Source organism: Chroicocephalus ridibundus, chromosome 6 (genome assembly GCF_963924245.1).
Source record: "Chroicocephalus ridibundus chromosome 6, bChrRid1.1, whole genome shotgun sequence".
NCBI lineage: Eukaryota > Metazoa > Chordata > Aves > Charadriiformes > Laridae > Chroicocephalus > Chroicocephalus ridibundus.
The window spans coordinates 18,060,567-18,080,227 of NC_086289.1; the positions used below are offsets into that span (position 1 = coordinate 18,060,567).

A 19,661-nucleotide genomic window follows, 5' to 3' on the forward strand; every position below is an offset into this window, starting at 1 on the left:
GACTCCACAGCAGTGATGGGCACTAACCTGTTGTGACCTTCCCTGGCTTTTACACACATGCGCAAATAATCATTTGGGTTGAAACCTGTCCTGCTAAACTTTCTTCATTCCTAATCAAGCTGGAAAGTTTGAAAAATACCAAGTGAACCATTTTTGAGCACCACTGCTGTGAAATGTTTACATATTTCTGGTGTTTTAAACCAGTTCCAACATTGCCTTATCACTTGAATACTATTCAGCAAATGTTTAAGACTGCTATCCACTAAACAACATTCAAAATTTAGATCTTCAAAGCCCAGGCTCAGCTTTCACTAAGATTTGTATACAGCCACATTTTCTACATCCAATATCCCAGAATACCATTTTTGCACCTGCTCTGAAATGACTCAGCCTTAACCATGTAAAATGCCATCAGTATTGATCTCCTACATCTCCCTGGACTTCACAGCAGGTCATCGTTATCTCTCCCATCACAGGAGTTCATCCTTTACAACAGACTTTATATAAACCACGTTCTTCTATGCCACAACTCAGTGGGTAGTGCAAGTTACCAAAAAAATCACCTTCATTTCCATCTTCTATTAGAATTTTCTCTAGCCTATTTTTTCCACTTCCCAGGAGATTAGTAACATAGGTTGAGGACCGCCTCCTTCCCTTCTGTTGAAGCTGCTCTAACTTTGGAGAGCAAGCGTTCAGCACCAGAATATGTACATGTATGTATGAGCCCACGTGTACCACGGGACACCCATTTCTGTGTACAGGTGGAAGGGAGGGCTAGAAGGGGGACCCGAGTTCCAGCTGCTGCTCCAGTGAACAGTTTACATATCTTTGGCAGTCACTAGGAAAAGTACCATGATTCCTTGCTCCCCTTCTTGAAAGGGAAGCTGAGCAGGCAGTGAAAAGCTGAAATGGAAATCTGAAGCAGAAGGAAGCACAGCTAACACACAGTAAGGTGGTGGCACATCCTCAGAAAGGTGCAGGATTTAAACTTGGATGCCTCTCACTTGAGTCTCCCACTGGCTAAGCCTAGTCACTTCCTCACTCAGTGCAACAGTAACCTGAAGTCCACTGGGAGCTGTGTATCTCCCTTCGTCCATTGCACAGTCAAGAAATTTAATTCAGAATTTTGTGTTGCAGGACTGCAAGAGGGAGTCCTAGAAGTTAACAGCAGCAAAAGCTCAGCAGCATCGTGTCTACATCCTTTAATGCTGCACTTTTAGTCAACAACCTTGGGATGGCTTAGAAATATTAATTTAAGAATCCATAAATATTTTCAACCTTAGATTCTGTTTAGATGCTTGAGTTCAAATAAGTTGGTTTAATTGTGACGTTTCCCATTCTGCTGGGCCTTTGGCCTTACACACACTTTCTTCCTTTGAATTGCAATTCAGATTTCACATACTATTGGCATTATATTCCGCCAACAGCACATACTATAACTTACACATACGTTCTTTGAATGCTAAGTAGACTTTAAAATGTTTCAAATAAAAGCCTTTCAGCAGAATCTACATAGGGCAGGCTTGCTTCTGAAATTACATGCAAGGTAAGAAAGGTGCCCGAGTTTCTGATCTCTTCTTCCTTTAGCACAGAGGTGCCTTGTATTGTGCGGCATGCAGCAACAACATTAAAAACTGACTTGAAAACAAAGTATTTCAGATTTGTATTTGAATATCAAATCAGATACCAGCTCAAAGGAAGGACCCAGGCATCATTGTAGACGACCTTATCAGTTCAGTGGTCAGCTATTGAAGAAATATGGAAAAAACATATGAAGAACAGTGTAGAAAGTATCAATCTTTCACTTTCCAGCGGACCCATAGCAAAAGCATACTAACCAGTTAAATGGTAGAGAGAAGGCAGAGTAAAATTCTGCTGACCTGGTGTTAAAACGAGCTAGAAAATAATAAACGAAGTTAAAAAGCTGCGTAATGCCTTCTCCGCACTTTATGATTACACTGTGGAACACATGATCAATGTGTTCACACCCAAGCTTAAACAATATTCTGACAACAGTAATAGTCAAAGTAAATTTGGACAGCTTGATTTTTCACAAAAGACAGTAATGCCAATGAGTCGAGATTTACACCAATCCCTAACGATTGGGAGTGGAGAAAGAATGCCCTGACCTTGGGGACAGATAACTTCCCAGGTGGGTTGCAGGCATTTTATGTCTCCACTGAGAGTACCAACCACTCTTCCCCACACCAAAGGCAAAACCTGTCTCTTTTAACATTGCTAACTGTCACGTATTACTTCAAGGAGTCCCATTAGAACAGCAGAAGTGCCTGCTGACTTGTATCTTCGTGCTATCAGAATTGACACTATTTACTGTTCCAACAATCACACTTACTCCTAACCGTTCAAAATGTTAATCTTTTGGCGTGCATGAAACAAAGAAAACGACCAGGGAAAGCAATTTCCCAAAAGCAAGACTGTAAAGCTGAACTTGGCATAATTCAGTCCAGCTGCAGCGATGCTCTGAATTTATAATTTCAGACTGGATAATTAAAATCCTGTCTTGTGCAAGTATTTCTACCTTTATATTAGCAAGTTTTCATACACTCAGAGAGCAACAGAGGTGGATCTACCTACAAGATGTGGGATGCCACATGGGGAAGTTCTCTGAAACTTGCCTAGAAGTGACTGGGAACACTTCTCCAACAATGCTATTCAGCCTACCTACTCCAAGCAACTGGAGAGCAGAAAATCGCAACTCATGTATAATAAAAAACATGCACAGACTGATAGATGTAACATTACCAGTATGCAAAAAATTAAAATAAAACAAATTAAGAACTCCAAACATTAAATTCAGATTGTTTATTGTAAACAGAATAACTCTAGCACTCTGTCATACTGGCTGTGTCACATGCACCCAATTCCACATCAACTGCTTAAAATAGCACTTGCAAAAATTACAGTTATGTAATAATAATTTATGATTTCTTACATAAACTAATTAACAAGCACTAAAATTGAATTACAGTGTATTCTAGGTAGTTTTTTATTGCTTGTAGACACTGCAGCTTTGGATCCATTAAAATGAACCCAATTAGTATGCCTGAGTTTATCAAAATTTACTGCTATATCAAACTCAGAAACTGTAAAATGCTGGAGAACACTTAAAAGCAATTAAGAGTTGCTGGAAAACTACATGGGTTTCTGCATCCAGCCACAGAACTTTGAAATTCTACTTTTTCTTCCCCTCTGGAAAACATGATTTGTGACCTTGTGTTAAATACACTGCTATTCCAATTTATTTATATAATTTGTTAAAATTAGAGTTGATAGTACTTCCATGAATATATATATATATTTATTTTTACACACAATAGAAGCCATTTCATTTTATTCACCGTAGGAGTGGTATGTTTAAATACTAAATCCCAAAATATATATTTTTATAGTATGTTGTCAAAACTATTAATATATATAATACAAGTACTTTTACTGAAGGAAAACTATAAACAAAAGCAAAATGCAAGAGCGTAAAAAGCCCATTTTATGTCAAGGATCCATGAAAAATGTGGTGAACAGAGACACCTTTACTGTTTTTGCTTATATTATGTTTAATTTTTTCTTCCTCAGGCTACGAAAAAATGCTAGTGGCCTTCCTTGGCAACAGGTTACATCACAAGCTATCATCAAATTTATTAAAAAGATGTTGAAACATGTACTGTTAACCTTTAAACAACTTTTAAATACACTGCGTTTATTCAATTAGAAGAGACTCTCAGATAAACATAACTTAAGGCCCTTACCCTGTCAAGCATTCATTCAATTTGGCTTCAGAGCCAGTGTAAGAAAGAACATTGATTCAATGACAAGAGCAGCCCTATTGCATATATCAGGATTCTGACGTATGACAACATGTGTCACATCAGGGTCTTGGTTTCACGTTCTTTTAATAAGAAGCAAACTCTCAGTAACATCCCTGATGAGCAGAATTCATATCTTCAGTGCTTTGCATACTCCATCCTGTCTGAGTAATTACAATCAATTTTATGCATTAAACAGGTAGGAGAACTCAGTAAGATGTTCCCTTACCTTTTTCTGTTTGAGGGCTATCCCAAGCATGAGATCACTCTGCAGAAGTCAGTAAAACCTGAAGATTAGACACCCTCTATTCTTTTACCATGTTACTTAATTATGGAATATACATACATACTAGTATTTCAGCATAAATCTTGGATCCTTCTGGTTTTGCACAGCCTTCTTAAAAGAAGTAGGAACAAACATTTTGTGATGTAACCTGAACCACACCCTGCGCTAACGCAGTTCTGCACACCCAGTACTGAGTTGTCCCAAACGCCTTCCTGAAGGACAAGAAGGACCCACACTGATGTACCAGAACAGTGACGGATCTGATTCGTTATAGGGCCCATATTTGACATTCACCTGATCTTGAGTCAAGAACTGCCATGTGCTTAAAGTTATTTGCACTAGTAGTTTGCTGGACTGAGACCTAACAACAAACGAAGCAAAACAGACTGAGTTCTTCATCAGTACATGCACAACTGAAAACAAAAAATGACACCAAATAAAGCATTTTATATACCAAATGGAAACAATTCACAGTAACACTGAAAAACGGAACAGGATGAGGATGTTGACAGTATCAAGAGACTGGGACAACACTTTTCATAACAAAAATAAGATGCACTATTAAAGTGTTTCCAGCATTTTACTAGTTTTAATACAAAATGTCCCCGAATTTGTATAGAAAGATTAAAATCATGCCCACATCTTCAATTATTCTCATTAAGACAATTCTCTCACTTACTACTGTGTTGTCAAATTTCCTCCCCCCCCCCCCCGCCACTGGTCTTCATAAAACTTAAATAGAAAATATGTTGGTTGCATTAAGGATCAATTAAAAAAGTATCATTCAACATGTCACTTCAAAAAAATGTGAAAGTCTCTATTTTTAAGAAAAATTGTTGACCCCATCCCAAAAAGGACCTACTGTTCTCATCCCCTCCAGCCCCCAATAACATAATTATTGGGATATTAAATGGTGCTTTTCAGGAGTAACAACGGTATTTCAAGCAATTTTATTTGCTCTGGAGGGTTATTTTATCAAAATGAAAATTTGAAGGGATGTACTAATTTAAAAATATACTGCATCTACAAGTTTTTTTATTATTATTGTTTCAGTTGATTTTGGTTTTCAACAGGTTGTCTGTAATATAAATGACACATGATCACAACTGATTTTTATATACTCTCTATCCCTAACACACAGCTAATGTCAAATGAACCAAGAAGGAATTCGGGACTTTCATAACGGACAGAACCATTTATCCTAACGATCTTTAATAATTTTGTTCATCATGAAGTCCCCTGAAACCATGTCAGTACTGAACATTTGCATTTCTTCATCCATTGGGGTTCTTCACAGTTTTGCAGCCATGAAATTGATATGTGGTTTCACCAGTGGAAAAAGTGGCAGACTGCGCTTGAATTCTGTCATATTTTCAATCACACTTGGCTGCAAAGAAGCGTACGCAAGAAAAAGTCCGCTCAATACCTTTGAAGTGACAATTTACCCACTTTTTCACTTTTGCTACAGCTACATATAAACACATCTTCCTCCCTCTTTTCTATAATATTAGTGATTCGCATTTCATGATTACAGGATCACCCAAAATATAGTGTAATTTCTTATGAAATAAATGGTTTCATATTTTTTCTAGATAATTGAAAACAGCAGCTATAATGCAGTAATTGCATTACTAATAATGGCAGGAACCTCACTAAATGCAGAGCTTGTCTTTTCATTTACAAATTCTAGTTCAGAACATCCCACCCATCCTTTGAATATCAGAGGTAAGATCATAAAAACAATAGCAATTCAATGAGATATTATTTTTAATTGCAGTAACAAAGTAACTCTTTCAGATTTAGTCACAATGCCTAATATATCTACATATAATTCATACAGAAGTTTCCACCCACAGTGACTTTGTCACCTATAAGGACTGAGTAAGAATATAATAATAAGAAGAATATAATAATATTTTAGGCTCTAAGACAATGACCAGACAGTAGGTTTTGTTGGTGGCGGTTTGGTGTTGCTTTTTTTTTTTTTTAAAACAAAGGTGATAAATTTGTCGATGCATATGCATCTTTCTCTTGACACTTCATACATCTGATCATATACAATCAGTGTTTTCAGACAATAACAATCTGTATTTTACTCCATAGTGTAGATACTCAGTAGAGTTAACTACTATTATTAGATTTCATTTCAATGGAACAGAAGGAACAAAGGTAACAGGACAGACTGTTAAAAAGAAAAAAAAAAATCAGGAAAAATCCCTGTTGTTATCAAGGATAACAATACATGTGGAAAAGAGCTGAAATAACAGGCCCACAACAGCATGAATTTCAAGTTTGTTTTTACCTATAAACTTGTATTTAATGATACTAAACTTCCATAGTGAGAAAACAACCTGGGATTTTTTGTGTGGTGTTTCTTTTTACCTGTGGTAGTGGAGGTGCTGGTGCCAGGTTCACATCATTTTGGCATGGAAATTCTCCAACAACAGGGCCTATTTAACATCATCAAAATTAATTCAGGACGATAATTTAATCAATACCTTTTACATAATAAACTGTTTTCTCTTATAAGACAGGTATCTATCTAAAGCACAGGTTATTAATTTTAAAGTATCTCTAAACAAGATTTTCTGAACATTTTGCTTTTATACTCCATGGCTGTCTTTAGAAATACCTAATCCCTGATTTGACTTGAGAACATGTGCTGAGGCAATGGGTTTTATTCATTTTTCTTACACATAAAGAGAATGTAGAAATAAAATGTAGAAATAAAAATTGCTAATCTACTGATCAATGAATACTTAAAACTGTTTTCCAGTACAAATTATGAGAACAGTAGTAAATGCCAGTGGTATATGCAACAAGAGCAATGCAACAGCACACCTTTTAGTAAGGACATGCCTATGGAAGTGTGGGGGGTTACTCCACATACCAAAATTCTGAATAGCAACCCCACGTCTTCCCTTCCCTGCCTGTCCCCATGCAAACCCTAACTCCAGTGCCCCCAAAACAACTTCTTGTATCCAATCCACTTGTCAATAAGAATTTCTAGTCTTAAATTCCTTAAACCTCCCTTCTAGCTCCATACTCAAATTTCAACCCTAACCTTCACCCTGGGAGTTCAAGTGCTTCCCCCTCCTAAAATCCCAGATCTCTACTCTGCTGCTTCTGATTCTTTTCCACTCTCAGAGAAAATAATGAGCCTGCCTCTGGGAGGAAGACTTCTCACTGGGAAGCTTTTCAGCCTTGCTCCTCTGTGTTACTCTCTAGAGGATGGGCACCTGCACTTGGAAGGATGCTCATTTGGACTCACAGGAAATGCATTAAAGTCACAATTTCTCTTTCATGCCATAAGAGAGAATGATTAAATGCCAGAATTAGCGGTTTAGAACTGGGGAGTATATGGAGAGAATACCTTGCTATAATGGCTGTAAGAGTAACCACTTGTTAGGTCATCTCCCGTGTTCACCCTTGTCTTGGGAAGATACCATTCCAAGCAAATGATGAACCATTCTAGCAATGCAATTACTATATTTTTAGTTTTCTACAGATAGGAAAAGTCTTAGAGCTATTTCTATTTAGCAATGATTAGTCATGAAAACTGGAAAGATGCTTTGAAGCAAGTCTTCCTTACTCAGCTGCAGAGTTACAATTCCCACAGTACCATAAAAATCAATCATTCTGAGACTGGAAGGAGTTTCATGACAGGCACAGAGCTATCTGCTTCTTTCTGTTCTACAGACAAGCCTTTAGTATTCTTGATTTTGCAACCAGTTACACGTTGGAATTTAAGTCCAGTATAAACTGGTGAAAAATCTGCACAGAACAACATAGAAGTTTTTCCTCTCAGTTTATTTATATTAACCAGAAACACATTTAACCTTTTCCTTCTTGAATTCAAAAATGGAACAACAGTTTACAATGTACAGCTGATACAGATTATTTGAAAATAAAACCTAAATAAACTGACTTTCTCAAGTTTAAATGTAATGTTTGACTTTCCCAGAGGGTTGTGGGGTTTGTTTTGGGGTTGGTTTTTTCCTTTCCTTTGAGAGTGTTTGAATAAAACTGTGGATGTTCATTGTGTGTCAGAAAAAAACCCAAACTCACATTGTATTGATAACTGCAAATTCTAATTTTGTTTTTTGTAGTAGGACTACTACAGAGTTTTATGTTTGTTTCAGAATACCCTGTTGAAAAAAAGTAGTGCTATTTTAAGATATATTGTTTTAATCAATATACTTCAGAATGGCTGAAGAACTTGGCCACAAACATCACTCAGAAAATTTGAAGCACCCATGTGAAGAAAACCTATACTTTTTCCTCTGAAAGGTATATGGTCTAAAGAGCTGCGTTTTTCTTACAGCGTATTTGTATAATATAACATGCCTAACTATGCCTTGCTTAAACAGGAATTGATGAAATACAATATTCAGTACAATACTTACAGGAATCCATTTCCCTTGCAAGGACGTGTACTGATACCTTGTGTCTTCTGGGAGCATCTATTGCCAACAGCACCTACAGTAAAAAACATCAGGTCCTTCAGGTGTGGGAAGTATCACTCAGACATTGTATTTACGAAACAGTAAAAGAATGAAAGCATTTAAATTTTAATTTATGGTTTAAAATAAGGGATGAATTTTGGGATGTCCCTTGAAATATTATTAAAAGTCATCCATACAATACTTTGAATTATTTCACAACCCAGTTAAGAAATTCAGGTACTGTTTGGGACTCAGAAAAACTAGAAGTAGTAGGAATTCAGCCATGAACTATCATAGCATCAGAAAGGCAACCTAGAATCTCTGCAGAATTTTCAATCCCTGGCAGCCTTCTGGAAGCACATCACCATCACGGCAGGGGGGATGACGGCCCCTAGTATTTGAATTGCTTATATTAGGTATCTATCTAGCAACTTCATGCTGAGTTGCAATGTACAATTATTGCATTGTTATGCCATTCCTTTGTTCTGCCTAACTATGAGAGGAAGAAAAAAACCAAACTGTTGATTTACAGTGAACAAAGCTTTAAAAATATCCGTTTCATTCACAATTCATGCACACAAAGTAAGCTGAATCATTTACTGGTTGAAGAATAAAAAAAAAAGGGGGGGGGGGACAAATTTGTGATTTTGGTCAAGCTTGGTCATAGAGTCATAAAGCAGCACATTTTTTATTCAGAAAAAGGAAATGAGACGGGAGGAGAATAAGAGACGGTAAGAAAAAAAGAAATACCACACAACAAAACCCAGTCCTTCTCCACAATTTTTACAGTATGCTAGTTGCCATTAAATTAAGTAAGACTCACGAAACAAAATTATTATTAAGGTATCTGCATCTATCATATTATCTGCCTAAACCAGGCATAAGTATATGCTTTCATAGTTTACACAAAATAACATCCAGTTATATCTACGTCTCTTTCCAAGTAAGTTTTTAACTACATGACTAACTTACCTTGTAGAACTGTATAATATCATCCTTGGTCAGGGTCTTTAGATAAGCTACTTCAATGTTATCTGCACAACAATAGTAAAAATTAGAACAAGTCTGCAAATCATAGCTGGTTATTAGCACACTACTTATTCAAAGTATTTTTCTTTCAAATTCAGATACTGTAATTGACTGCAAATGATACGCTTTTCATTGTTAACTTTCAAGCTAATACTTACATCACTGAAAGTGTCACTGGAAGCTTGGCAGAAAATTATACTTCAGTAAGTCCATTTGATTGGACTTACTAAAAAATGCATGTTTGAAGAATACTGATTGCACTGTATGTTATTCAGTAGCTAAAAAAGATGTGCCTACTTCTGTGTATTATCTCAAAATCAATGTTATGTATTTCTAACCCAGCCTGATTATAGATGGCTTTTATTCACAGTTAGGGAACAGGATGGTAGGATGTACTTTGGTAGAATTTTTTTTTAAAAATTTAAGGAACAACGCCTACATCATACCTGTTAAGGAATAACCACCTTTAAGGTATCTAGGGACAGTATGTCTCAGTAGCTACATCGCTTCATATAAACCAAATTGTAATGATTTAATCATGTAATATCATTGCTGCATAAGCTTTTTGTTGTAGGCATGCTTGCTTTTCTTCGGGTTAGCAGGAAGATCTTTCAAGAAAGAAATGCATGCAACAATATGCAGCTAACAAGCCTGTGAGGGAGGCTCTAAGTAATTAATATGAAGATTTTAAAAAAAAAAAAAATCAACAAAACAGAGTTTGGAAAATTAGATGACATTTTGGAGAAAAATTTTAAATGAAGTAAAACAGTAAAAGTAATACTTATAAAAATGTAAAAACCCGAAGTAAAAACTCTTTCACTTCCTAAGGCTGAATTTCTGATTTTGACAATTCTAGTCATATTAGAATCATTAATTAAATAAAATTACTGGTGGGTAGAGGGGAATTAAAGATATGAAAGTCAAAGGTAATAGTAAGTTCAGTGGGATTTAGATATGAAAGATATGGCTACAGCTAGCAGTAAGAGATTCCAGAGAGATAATATAGATCCAAGTATGGTTAAAAACAGAAACACTTAAGGCTGAGAAAAAAATAAACCTTTTCATCAGACACACGAAAAAGTATTTGTAGGGCTAAGTTTCCACATCACTCCTTATACTCGGGCATGAAACCTTGTCAGTAGCTCTCATTCTCTCGAGACCAAGCTAGATGGCAATTCAAAAATTCTTCATTATTACAACAGTTCAGTGAGTCATTGTCAACCGAAAAGACTGTATTTGCTATTGTGGAAGGCCAATACAGTGCATGTAAAGCACAGAAGAGAAGTCACAGGATACAGAGTGAGTTTTACGTAGGAAGCATATTATGCATGGAAGATGGAAAATTATAGTCATGAGTAAGAGTTGAGACATGAAAATACGAGGAAAAGTTGATCTGTACCTAAAATGGATTTATTTTTTTTTAATGTTAGAAACTATATTATTAATATACCTCAGTATTTTGGATTAAAAATCTTCAAACAACAAAGAAAAAGGGAAAAATACAACTTAAATACTATGCAGGATCACAATGTAAGTAACTGTCAGTAATAACAACAGAAGTTGGATCTCAGCTGGTCTTCTGCAAGCTTAGAATCTTCAAAGTATCATAGATGAAAAATCAAAAAAAACTAATGTTTCTTCAAGCCTACTCTAAACTGAGACAGGTGACGTTAGTTAAGATACCTGCTGTTGCCTCTGCCATCGCTCCCTCAAAAGAGCTGCACAGAGGTAAGAGGAATAGGTTCATATGAACGTGTGCACCCGCAGGAATGTCAAAGTGTATTTCAGTGCATCTCAGTCAAGTATTAGGCATATGTGTGATACAGACATCTGAACATCACAGAAAGAAATCTGAGCTTATGCGACACCAAAATTTGCATTCAAACCACTTCTAATGCTTGACCTACTCTGTGTCTCACTGAGTCTTAAGGGAAAGAACATATGGTCAATGAAGCATTTGCCACCCCTCATCATATGGTGAACATCAGGGAACACATTCTAATACTAACAGCTCCCACAGCAGTGACAGCACAAGCTCCACAAATGAGGAGGTATTTTCTCAGGGCAGCAGGAAGAAATACAACTTACCTGACACAAGTCACAAAAAACGTATGAAATTTTGCACAGGCTATGTAAAAGTTTAAGTTGTTCCCAAATGAACACGACACTCAACAGTCACAAGCGCAGCCAACCTACAGCATTCAGTTTTAAAGTAATTACAATTTGTCTTACCTCTGTCAAAGTTATACTGCTGGGAAATGATTTCTCCCCAGTATTTAGCACATTCTGCGGACAGCTTCTTTGGTTTGTCTAGACGACGAATTGCTAAAGCTTGGATGTGTTTCTGGAAGGCCTCTTCTGTCATGTCTTCTATGCATTTCTCCATAGTTTTTAAGAACGCTTCAACTCTGCTTTCTAAATAGTGCGGTGGTTTTTCAGATTGGATAATAAATCGCAGTCCTTGTATGCCATTTGCCCGACGTGGACCGCTGAACACAATGTAACCTGGGCAAAACAAGAATAGTCACAAATTAAAAGAAATCCCTTGTTCCAGCATTAAGGCTGCCAAACATGGCATGTTTGACAGTAATGCGGTTTAATTCTGTATTATAAATGAAATAATGCAGGTTTTCAAAATATGACACTATTTTTAAAAAAAAAAAAACAACCAAAACCAACTTTGTTTCACTGAGGTAAGTATCAGTTCAGAGGAGGGTGAGGAGGAAATGAGGCAGACCAAGACAGAACAAAAGGAATTCTGTCATCAGCGTTAGGTAAACAGAAATTAAACTGTACTCTGGTGCTTCATTAGACTCAACATTAGGAACTTACTATTTTTCCATAACGTCTAATCTGAATTCTCTTTGCTGCAATGTAAGACGACTATTTCTCATCTTATCCATTAGATACAAAGAAAACATTATTCCCTTCCTTTTTGTTGCAGCTTTTGCTTATCTGAACACCTAACCCTTTTTTCAGTCTTCTTCCCCTCTTCTAATAACAATTGTCTCACATTTCAGTCTTTTAAATGTTGTTTTATAGCTCTCTAATTGTTTCTTGATGCTGATGTCAAAACTGGATACAGTATTTCAAAGTCCTTGCCTGAACAATACAGGAGTATTATTGTGTGTGCACCTTGGAAGCTCTCATTTATATATCCAGCGTTTTACACAGCTGCATGACACTACTAATTAACGTTCTACTTTTGATCCACTGTAACCTGTAGATTGTTTCCTACATAACTGCTACCTAGACAATTGCTTCTTAGTTTCTATCTGTGCCATTGACTATTCCTGCCAAACTGTTCCTAACAAATTGCATCTTATCCTCATTCAAGTCATGTTTCCAAAATGTCAAACTAATTTTGAATTCTAATTCTACCTTCCCACACACTTGCAACCTCTCCCAGCTTAGTCTTATCTGAAGATTTAGTAAGTATATTCACTCTTCTATCATCCAGAGTTTTGATGAAAATATTAAATAGCGTTGGATCAAAATAGAGCTCTGTAGAACACCATTTTTCAAATGAACTATTCTTATCTATTCTCCAGTCATGACTTTCCGAAGTCTTGCATGCAAATGTGTAGCACTTCCACCTATGTACTCTCTCTAGCTTGTTTGAGAACATTACGCGCCTTTCATACTATCAAGAAGAGACATATGACATCACCACTTCCATCCATACAGCCAAACTCTGTTTGTATAAGAAAAAAAAGTTAGGTTAGTTTGACCTGGGTTTGTCCAGTAACAGTCTCTCAGTTACCTTCTATGAATTTAGAACTGCTTTGATAACTTATTCCATATTTTCTAGGAATTAGAATTAATCTGACTGATCTGTAATTTCCATGCTCTTCTCTTTCCTTTTTTTAAGGAAACATATAGCATTTACCCTTGTTTATTTTTCCAATACCTCATCTATCATCCACAAATTCTTAGTTATGGACTTCTAATTCCAGGATTTCGGTTTTTTTTTTTTTTTTTTTTTTTTTTTTTTTTTTAAATGTAACATAGAGTTCATCATGCCTGAACTCTTTAAAAAGCTTCTAATTTACCTGAACAACCTTCAGTCTGTTTTTTTCCTGTTCAAAGGTAAGCCTTGGACTTTGATCACTGGTATTTATTTTGGAAATCATCTGGTCACAGTTGACATTTAAAGTGAAAACTAACAAAGCCATCCTAAAACATTTTGAATTTTTTTTTCCACCATTGACAACTTTTCCTCTTTCTCGTACTGCTATAGCATTTATTGAATGAGTTCTTGTTACTACTCCTACTGTTTAGCAAACTGCTAACTCCTGAACTTTTTTGTCCTTTAGCTTTCTCAGAGATCTTACAAAGCTTATTCAATTTTGTTGGTATTTCAACTGTCTTCCCTTCCAAGTCTTGTGAACTCTAACATTTGGCAGTTATGCAGTGCTGGCCACACTCACACAGTTCTTCCTCACTGATTCCCCCCCTCCTCTGTAGCTGTTACCTCCAACTTCTATGCAAAACATGCCACCAGCACATTCCAAAAACCTGCTAAATAACCTGGGTCCTGCCCTATTTTCAGTATATATTTACATAGTTAAAATCCCTATGATGAACACGGTATGTCTGATTCTGCTATTTGCTCACAAAAAGTCTAGTCTTGCCTGATATCCCTGGTAGTTCATAATCATCACACTGAGACATTTGCCTGCCTCTCACCCTTAGAAAAATTGTAACCCCCCCTTATCAGTATTTCAGTCATGCAAACTGTCATGCAAAGTCTCTCTCTTTCCTGTTATCCTGTTTGGAATAACCTTATTAGTTCTCAGTCTTACTGGTTCACGTAACAATTATTTGTACTTATTGGTGAACAGCTGTATTCTTAAAAAGCCTGAAATGTATTTAGGTCTTCACCAACATGGCAGCTTGCCATTACCCATACAGCAGTATTCCTAAGATAGGGCTTATGAATCATCAAGGGCAGCTGGAAGTAGGATCACAAGCAAGGAAGATCAAACTACTATTGATTATTTAAGAAGATCTAAAATTTAGGAAACTGATCTAATCTCCTTTTGGTAAAAATTCCAGATATGAAATTTTCTGTGCAGTTGAGTAAACTGTTTTTAAGCCAGAGTTGGTTTCAGATATTTCTGACTTATCTCAAAAATCATGCTTGCTGCTTCTCAATTTAGAGTCTGTGCACAGTAACATTCCTTTGAGTCACCAGCAGTTAAAATGATTTACATTTACCAAGTGCCCTTTAAATGGCATTCACTAAGCAGGGAAAGAACACCTCATCATGTCTCATATAAGTGCATGAGTGTATGTGCATGTGTTGTATACAGACACAAAATCACTATGGGAAAACTTACCTAATTGTTCCTTGGTGCGCAGAGTATTGAAGCATGGTTCTGAAATAATTTGACAAAAGAGCTCCAAAAACATATTCTCAGAAGTGCTCTGCATGTCCGTCTGGTAGTAGATTTCAATACCACAATTGTTATGAACTTCATTTCTCTGTTGATATACAAACCAACCTCCTAAAAGACAAAGTTAAAACATTTAAGTTCATAAAAATGTGCATTCTCATTGTCTACAATTAAAAAGATAATGGTCTATCACTTGTGGAATGGAATTATAATAGTTTAGGACTGTTAAAGCAGAGTTTCCACTAACAGCATACTTTTCATGAAACAAATAAAGAAAAGATTATTTTAACACCTCTAAATGTCAGAGCTTGAGCATAGCAGCAAGTAAATTGAAACTGGCTGCTTTTCCTGAAGCAAATGTTTTTGGAACTGGAATGGAATTCTGCATTGCCTCTACTGTGTAAATAGTTTCTGAAGACAAATTGTCAGAAATATTTATGAACATTAAAAATAATTCAGCATTTAATACCGATAGCTTCTTTGGTACATGGTCATTTCCACAGGCTGATGATCAGCTATGGGTAATTGGCTTTGGCTGTATAGCTACATATGCCATCACTCCTGCATAACTCCCAGCAATCCCCCTTGAACATCCTTTCCTATATAGAAGATTTTTTTTTTCCCCACAACAAAAGAATTTATATCAGCAAAAAACAAAGTTACTTGTGTAAGAGCTTTTAGTTTTCTCAAAAAAAGCAAGACCCGTTTAGGACAATCCCTCACCGAATCATCACTTAATACTTACTCAAAAGTGCTCAAAGAATGGTGCTTATTCAAATGTGTATACTGTGTGCAGCAGAGCCTGGGACAGGGCTCTAATTTCCATAAATTATACCAAATGAATTAGCATTGAATCATGGAATGGTTTGGGTTGAAAGGGACCTTAAAGATCATCTAGTTCCAGCCCCCAAGAAGTCCAATTTCCATACACAGATTAAAAATGAAATAATTTTCAAGTATACCAGAAAGATGAGTATATTAGTGTATAATTTAATTAACAAAACCACACCCTAATGATATTTTTAAATTTAAAGTTTAAGATGAAGTAAGTCTGATTTCGAAACAAACTCCTAGCAACAGAGTAATATTCATTTTAAAAAGCCATTAGCAAAAGGAATCCAATTTAATGTGCATTAAAAAATTGTAAATAAATCATTTAACTTACTGTCAGGAAGTTGCACTTCTCTGTATCTCACTAGCTGACTAGGAAGGAGTGGCTTTGTATGAGCATGCTCAATGAGAGTGTCCTCAACCATCTGCATAATTCCTAATGCAGCCTGGAAGAGAAAACATAGGAAGATTTTTAACGATCATTAGTCAGTCTGTACCTAACAGCAGGGTAAGAGACTTTCCAATTATTGATGATGACATGAGAGAAAAGAAAAAAGGAAAAAAAAATCAAGAATAGAAAATAGGGATATTGTAATTAAATAAAAATACAGTAGAAGTTAAATAGATGAGAGGGAGCAGGGGCTTGGGAGGCGAGGATTTAGTGAGGTTTTTTTCTTTTACATTTATCTTGTCTACATGTTTAACTACTTCTACTCCTCTCCAATGCTTCTGAAATTAAAGTTCAATGGGTTTTTTTTTTCCTTTCCCTTCACCACTTTGATGTGCACATCTTTCAAAGTTTGAAAACCAGATACCTATAATGTACATTTGCAAAGCAAATAACATCTCAGCAGATGGAATTTTAAGAAAACAAATTAATGGTTATGATCAAACATGCATTCCATTGACATGCTGCTAGTATTAGGACTCACTGCCGAGATACTTTCTTTTATTTGATGGATTAAAGTAATAATTTTAAAAAAAAAATCATAAGTAGTGAAAAAGGTTTAAAAATCATTAGTTTCAGTCAAGGATCTAACTTCAAAAGCTTTAGCTGTTAAGGGTTATGTGGTGTTGTAGCCTGCATACTGGAAATTACAGTCACTTGCTAAAAAGTAGTTTAGGCTGAAAGTCAAAATCTCTTAGTCTGCACTGCCACAAACTCACAACACAGATGATCTTATCAAAACCACGCAAAAGGTCTGAAAACATCATAAACACATGCCACCAGCTGCCCCACTATCAACGACAAAAAGACTGAGGTCTTACAAAACACAGTTTGAAAGGTTAGAGAAAAATACTATATATTCTTCCAATCCAGTACTAAAACAAAATATTTACAACTGGAGTGTTCAGACAGATGTTCTGAACAGGATTAGTTTACTATTCATCCACTTGCAGCAAACAAATAAAAGCAATAGTCAAAAAACAAGTATCAGAATGAAATTAGTTCAAGAAGAAATGTGAATTTTAAGCGGATAGATAGATCTAATTTTTCAGAAAGTACAGATTCCCTAAAAATTTTTTCAGTATTGAAAGGCGTCACGAGAGTATGTAAATTTTGACTTAATTTTAGTTGGGAAAAAAAAAAAAAAACTGAGATCCAGGTTAAAATTTCTGAGCTTTGTCAGCAATGACCACATCACGGGCACTGAGAGACAGAGAAGTTTCCCTACCCGCCTCTCTTCAGGGAGGTCTGCAGATCGTTTCTAAACATGACACAGCTATGGGCGTAACGGTACATCCTTCCCACTTCTTTCACTGTAGGACTCTTCAGCCACCACCCATTATGCCAACTAAAGAACACATTTCTCTGCTATGACTGCATCATCATGTAAATCTAAAAAATCTGGTCATTCAGTTATATGTCAGAAGGAACTGACTTTCATATACAAATGGGTAAGAAATAAGGATGGAAAAAAGTGAGACTATTTTTCACATTTCTCCATATGAAAAATACTCTATAAAAAAATTTTAGAGATATTCTCTAAAGGGAAAAATTTGTGCATCCAGTGCTATTGGCTCCTTCATCTTTTTATTTTTCCCCTCCTTATTAGTTAACTTTCTTCTCCGTACATTCAGCAGTTATGCAGCGTTTGTAACATCTCCTGCGAGTAAAGTATCACAGAGTTGGTATAACATAGAAATACTGCTATACCAGCCATACAAAAAATGAATGCAAGAATGTACAAGAAAGGTACTACATTTTGTATTGGTACATATATTCAAATATTTGGTTAGATTTCCTATGCAAATACAAACCATTACTATTTTAATGGAAGATAGAACAAATGTTTTCTGATTTTTACTCCCTAAAAGATGCAACTGAGAGCTGACACTTATTTTTTATGGCCCACCATTCCTGTTTCGCTTTGTCCAAAGTACTTCATTTGGAAGGATCTTTGATTCCTAAATCTTTGGTAGTTAGTCTGAAACTTTTAAATGGAAAAGCAGAATTTGCAGCACATAGTTCCTTATGCAGCTCGATCACATCACAGTAATGATACACAACACAGACTTTAAAATATTTAGATTGTAAGTTGTTCTTTATTAAGTTTCTGAGAGCAAGACAAGGGCAGCACTTAGCCTCATAAATCTAAAGTGAAAAAATGACACTATGATACTCCTACAAAGATAAAAAAGTACAAAGTCAAATTATGAAATCACATTTGGCAAAACTGCTTTAAGATCTGAGAAGATTAAAGTAGTCTTCCATTTTTATGCTGCTTTTAAATAAAAATTGTTTTATTAAAGAAAGTATCACACTAACCTGTTTTGTTATATTGCCATGGAGAAGAGCTTCAATGTGTAACCGTGACAACAGCTGAGCTATAAAGGCCTTAAGGCGGGGGAGAGTGACATCTAGAATAGATATTTAGACAGTTACATCAATTACATGCATTTTTACATTAAGAAGTACCTAACTCATTAGATATGGTGTGTTTCTTGAAGGAGGAGAAACTTATAATCATGAAAAAGTGCATCTCTCCTTAAAAATGCAATGTTGGAAAGTTTCCAGGTCTAAATAGCAGCACTCATCATATAGTTTGTTTCGCTTAGAATTCACATACTGTCTGACCTAGATTCCAAAAAGAAAGAAAAAAAATAAAGCCGCCTTTCCAATCATGAACAAACATTCATTCTCCAGAGAAAACAGTTGCAATCATTCAGATCGTGTTCCAAGATAAAGCCTTAGTTATTAACAAGCAGCATGTAGCTTATAATGCTTGAGAAACACATTGTGCATTTACCATCTAGACTAAAAAAAGAATCTCACTCAAATATGGTGTTTTGATAGCCTCTTTGTAACAAACAATACACAAGAAAAATATTTTTGCAATATATCCCAGAGCACACATACACATGGATTCTCTGCTAGCCTGTCTTTGCAAAGCAATTTTCATATAGTTTAACATATAGAATCAATAGAATAAGAGAGGAAGGAAGGATGGTTGAATGGATGGGATGCCAACTGAATGGATGGGATGCCATTCTGAATTCCCTCATACTACAAGAATATCCACACTATATCACCCAATCTATTAATTTCTCATTTTGACATGTTCTCAACTAAAATAAAAGCTAACAATACTTATGTACTTCACAAAAGTTTTGGAAAGACAAATGCAATCAAGATTATGAGGTCACTCAGTTATTCAGTGGGGGATGCATACATATCTAACAGATTTGTGATTTGTATTAGAAAAACCTATACTGTGCTTATCAGTCTTCCCCTCTCTTAAAGGGGTAACTGACCATCACTAAAAAATTTGTTTCCACATTTTTCCTTGATTCCAAATCAACTTTTTATTGTTGTATAATCCTAATCTTAATTTTTGCCTCTAGAATT

The 19,661-nt window shown here is 35.8% G+C and overlaps 1 protein-coding gene across 1 annotated transcript in view; it reads right to left on the bottom strand.

Moving 5' to 3' along the window:
- Positions 1-2,808: 2,808 nt before the first annotated feature.
- The window catches only part of IDE (insulin degrading enzyme), a 56,592-nt gene continuing 39,739 nt past the window's right edge, over positions 2,809-19,661 (bottom strand). Inside the window, exons 15-22 of the mRNA XM_063338419.1 lie at positions 18,582-18,678; positions 16,146-16,257; positions 14,924-15,091; positions 11,814-12,086; positions 9,525-9,586; positions 8,514-8,586; positions 6,490-6,557; positions 2,809-5,494 (exon numbers count right to left, since the gene is read on the bottom strand). Of these exons, the coding sequence (XP_063194489.1) occupies positions 5,399-5,494; positions 6,490-6,557; positions 8,514-8,586; positions 9,525-9,586; positions 11,814-12,086; positions 14,924-15,091; positions 16,146-16,257; positions 18,582-18,678 (949 nt within the window). The 3' untranslated portion in view covers positions 2,809-5,398. The remainder of the gene's footprint in view (positions 5,495-6,489; positions 6,558-8,513; positions 8,587-9,524; positions 9,587-11,813; positions 12,087-14,923; positions 15,092-16,145; positions 16,258-18,581; positions 18,679-19,661) is intronic.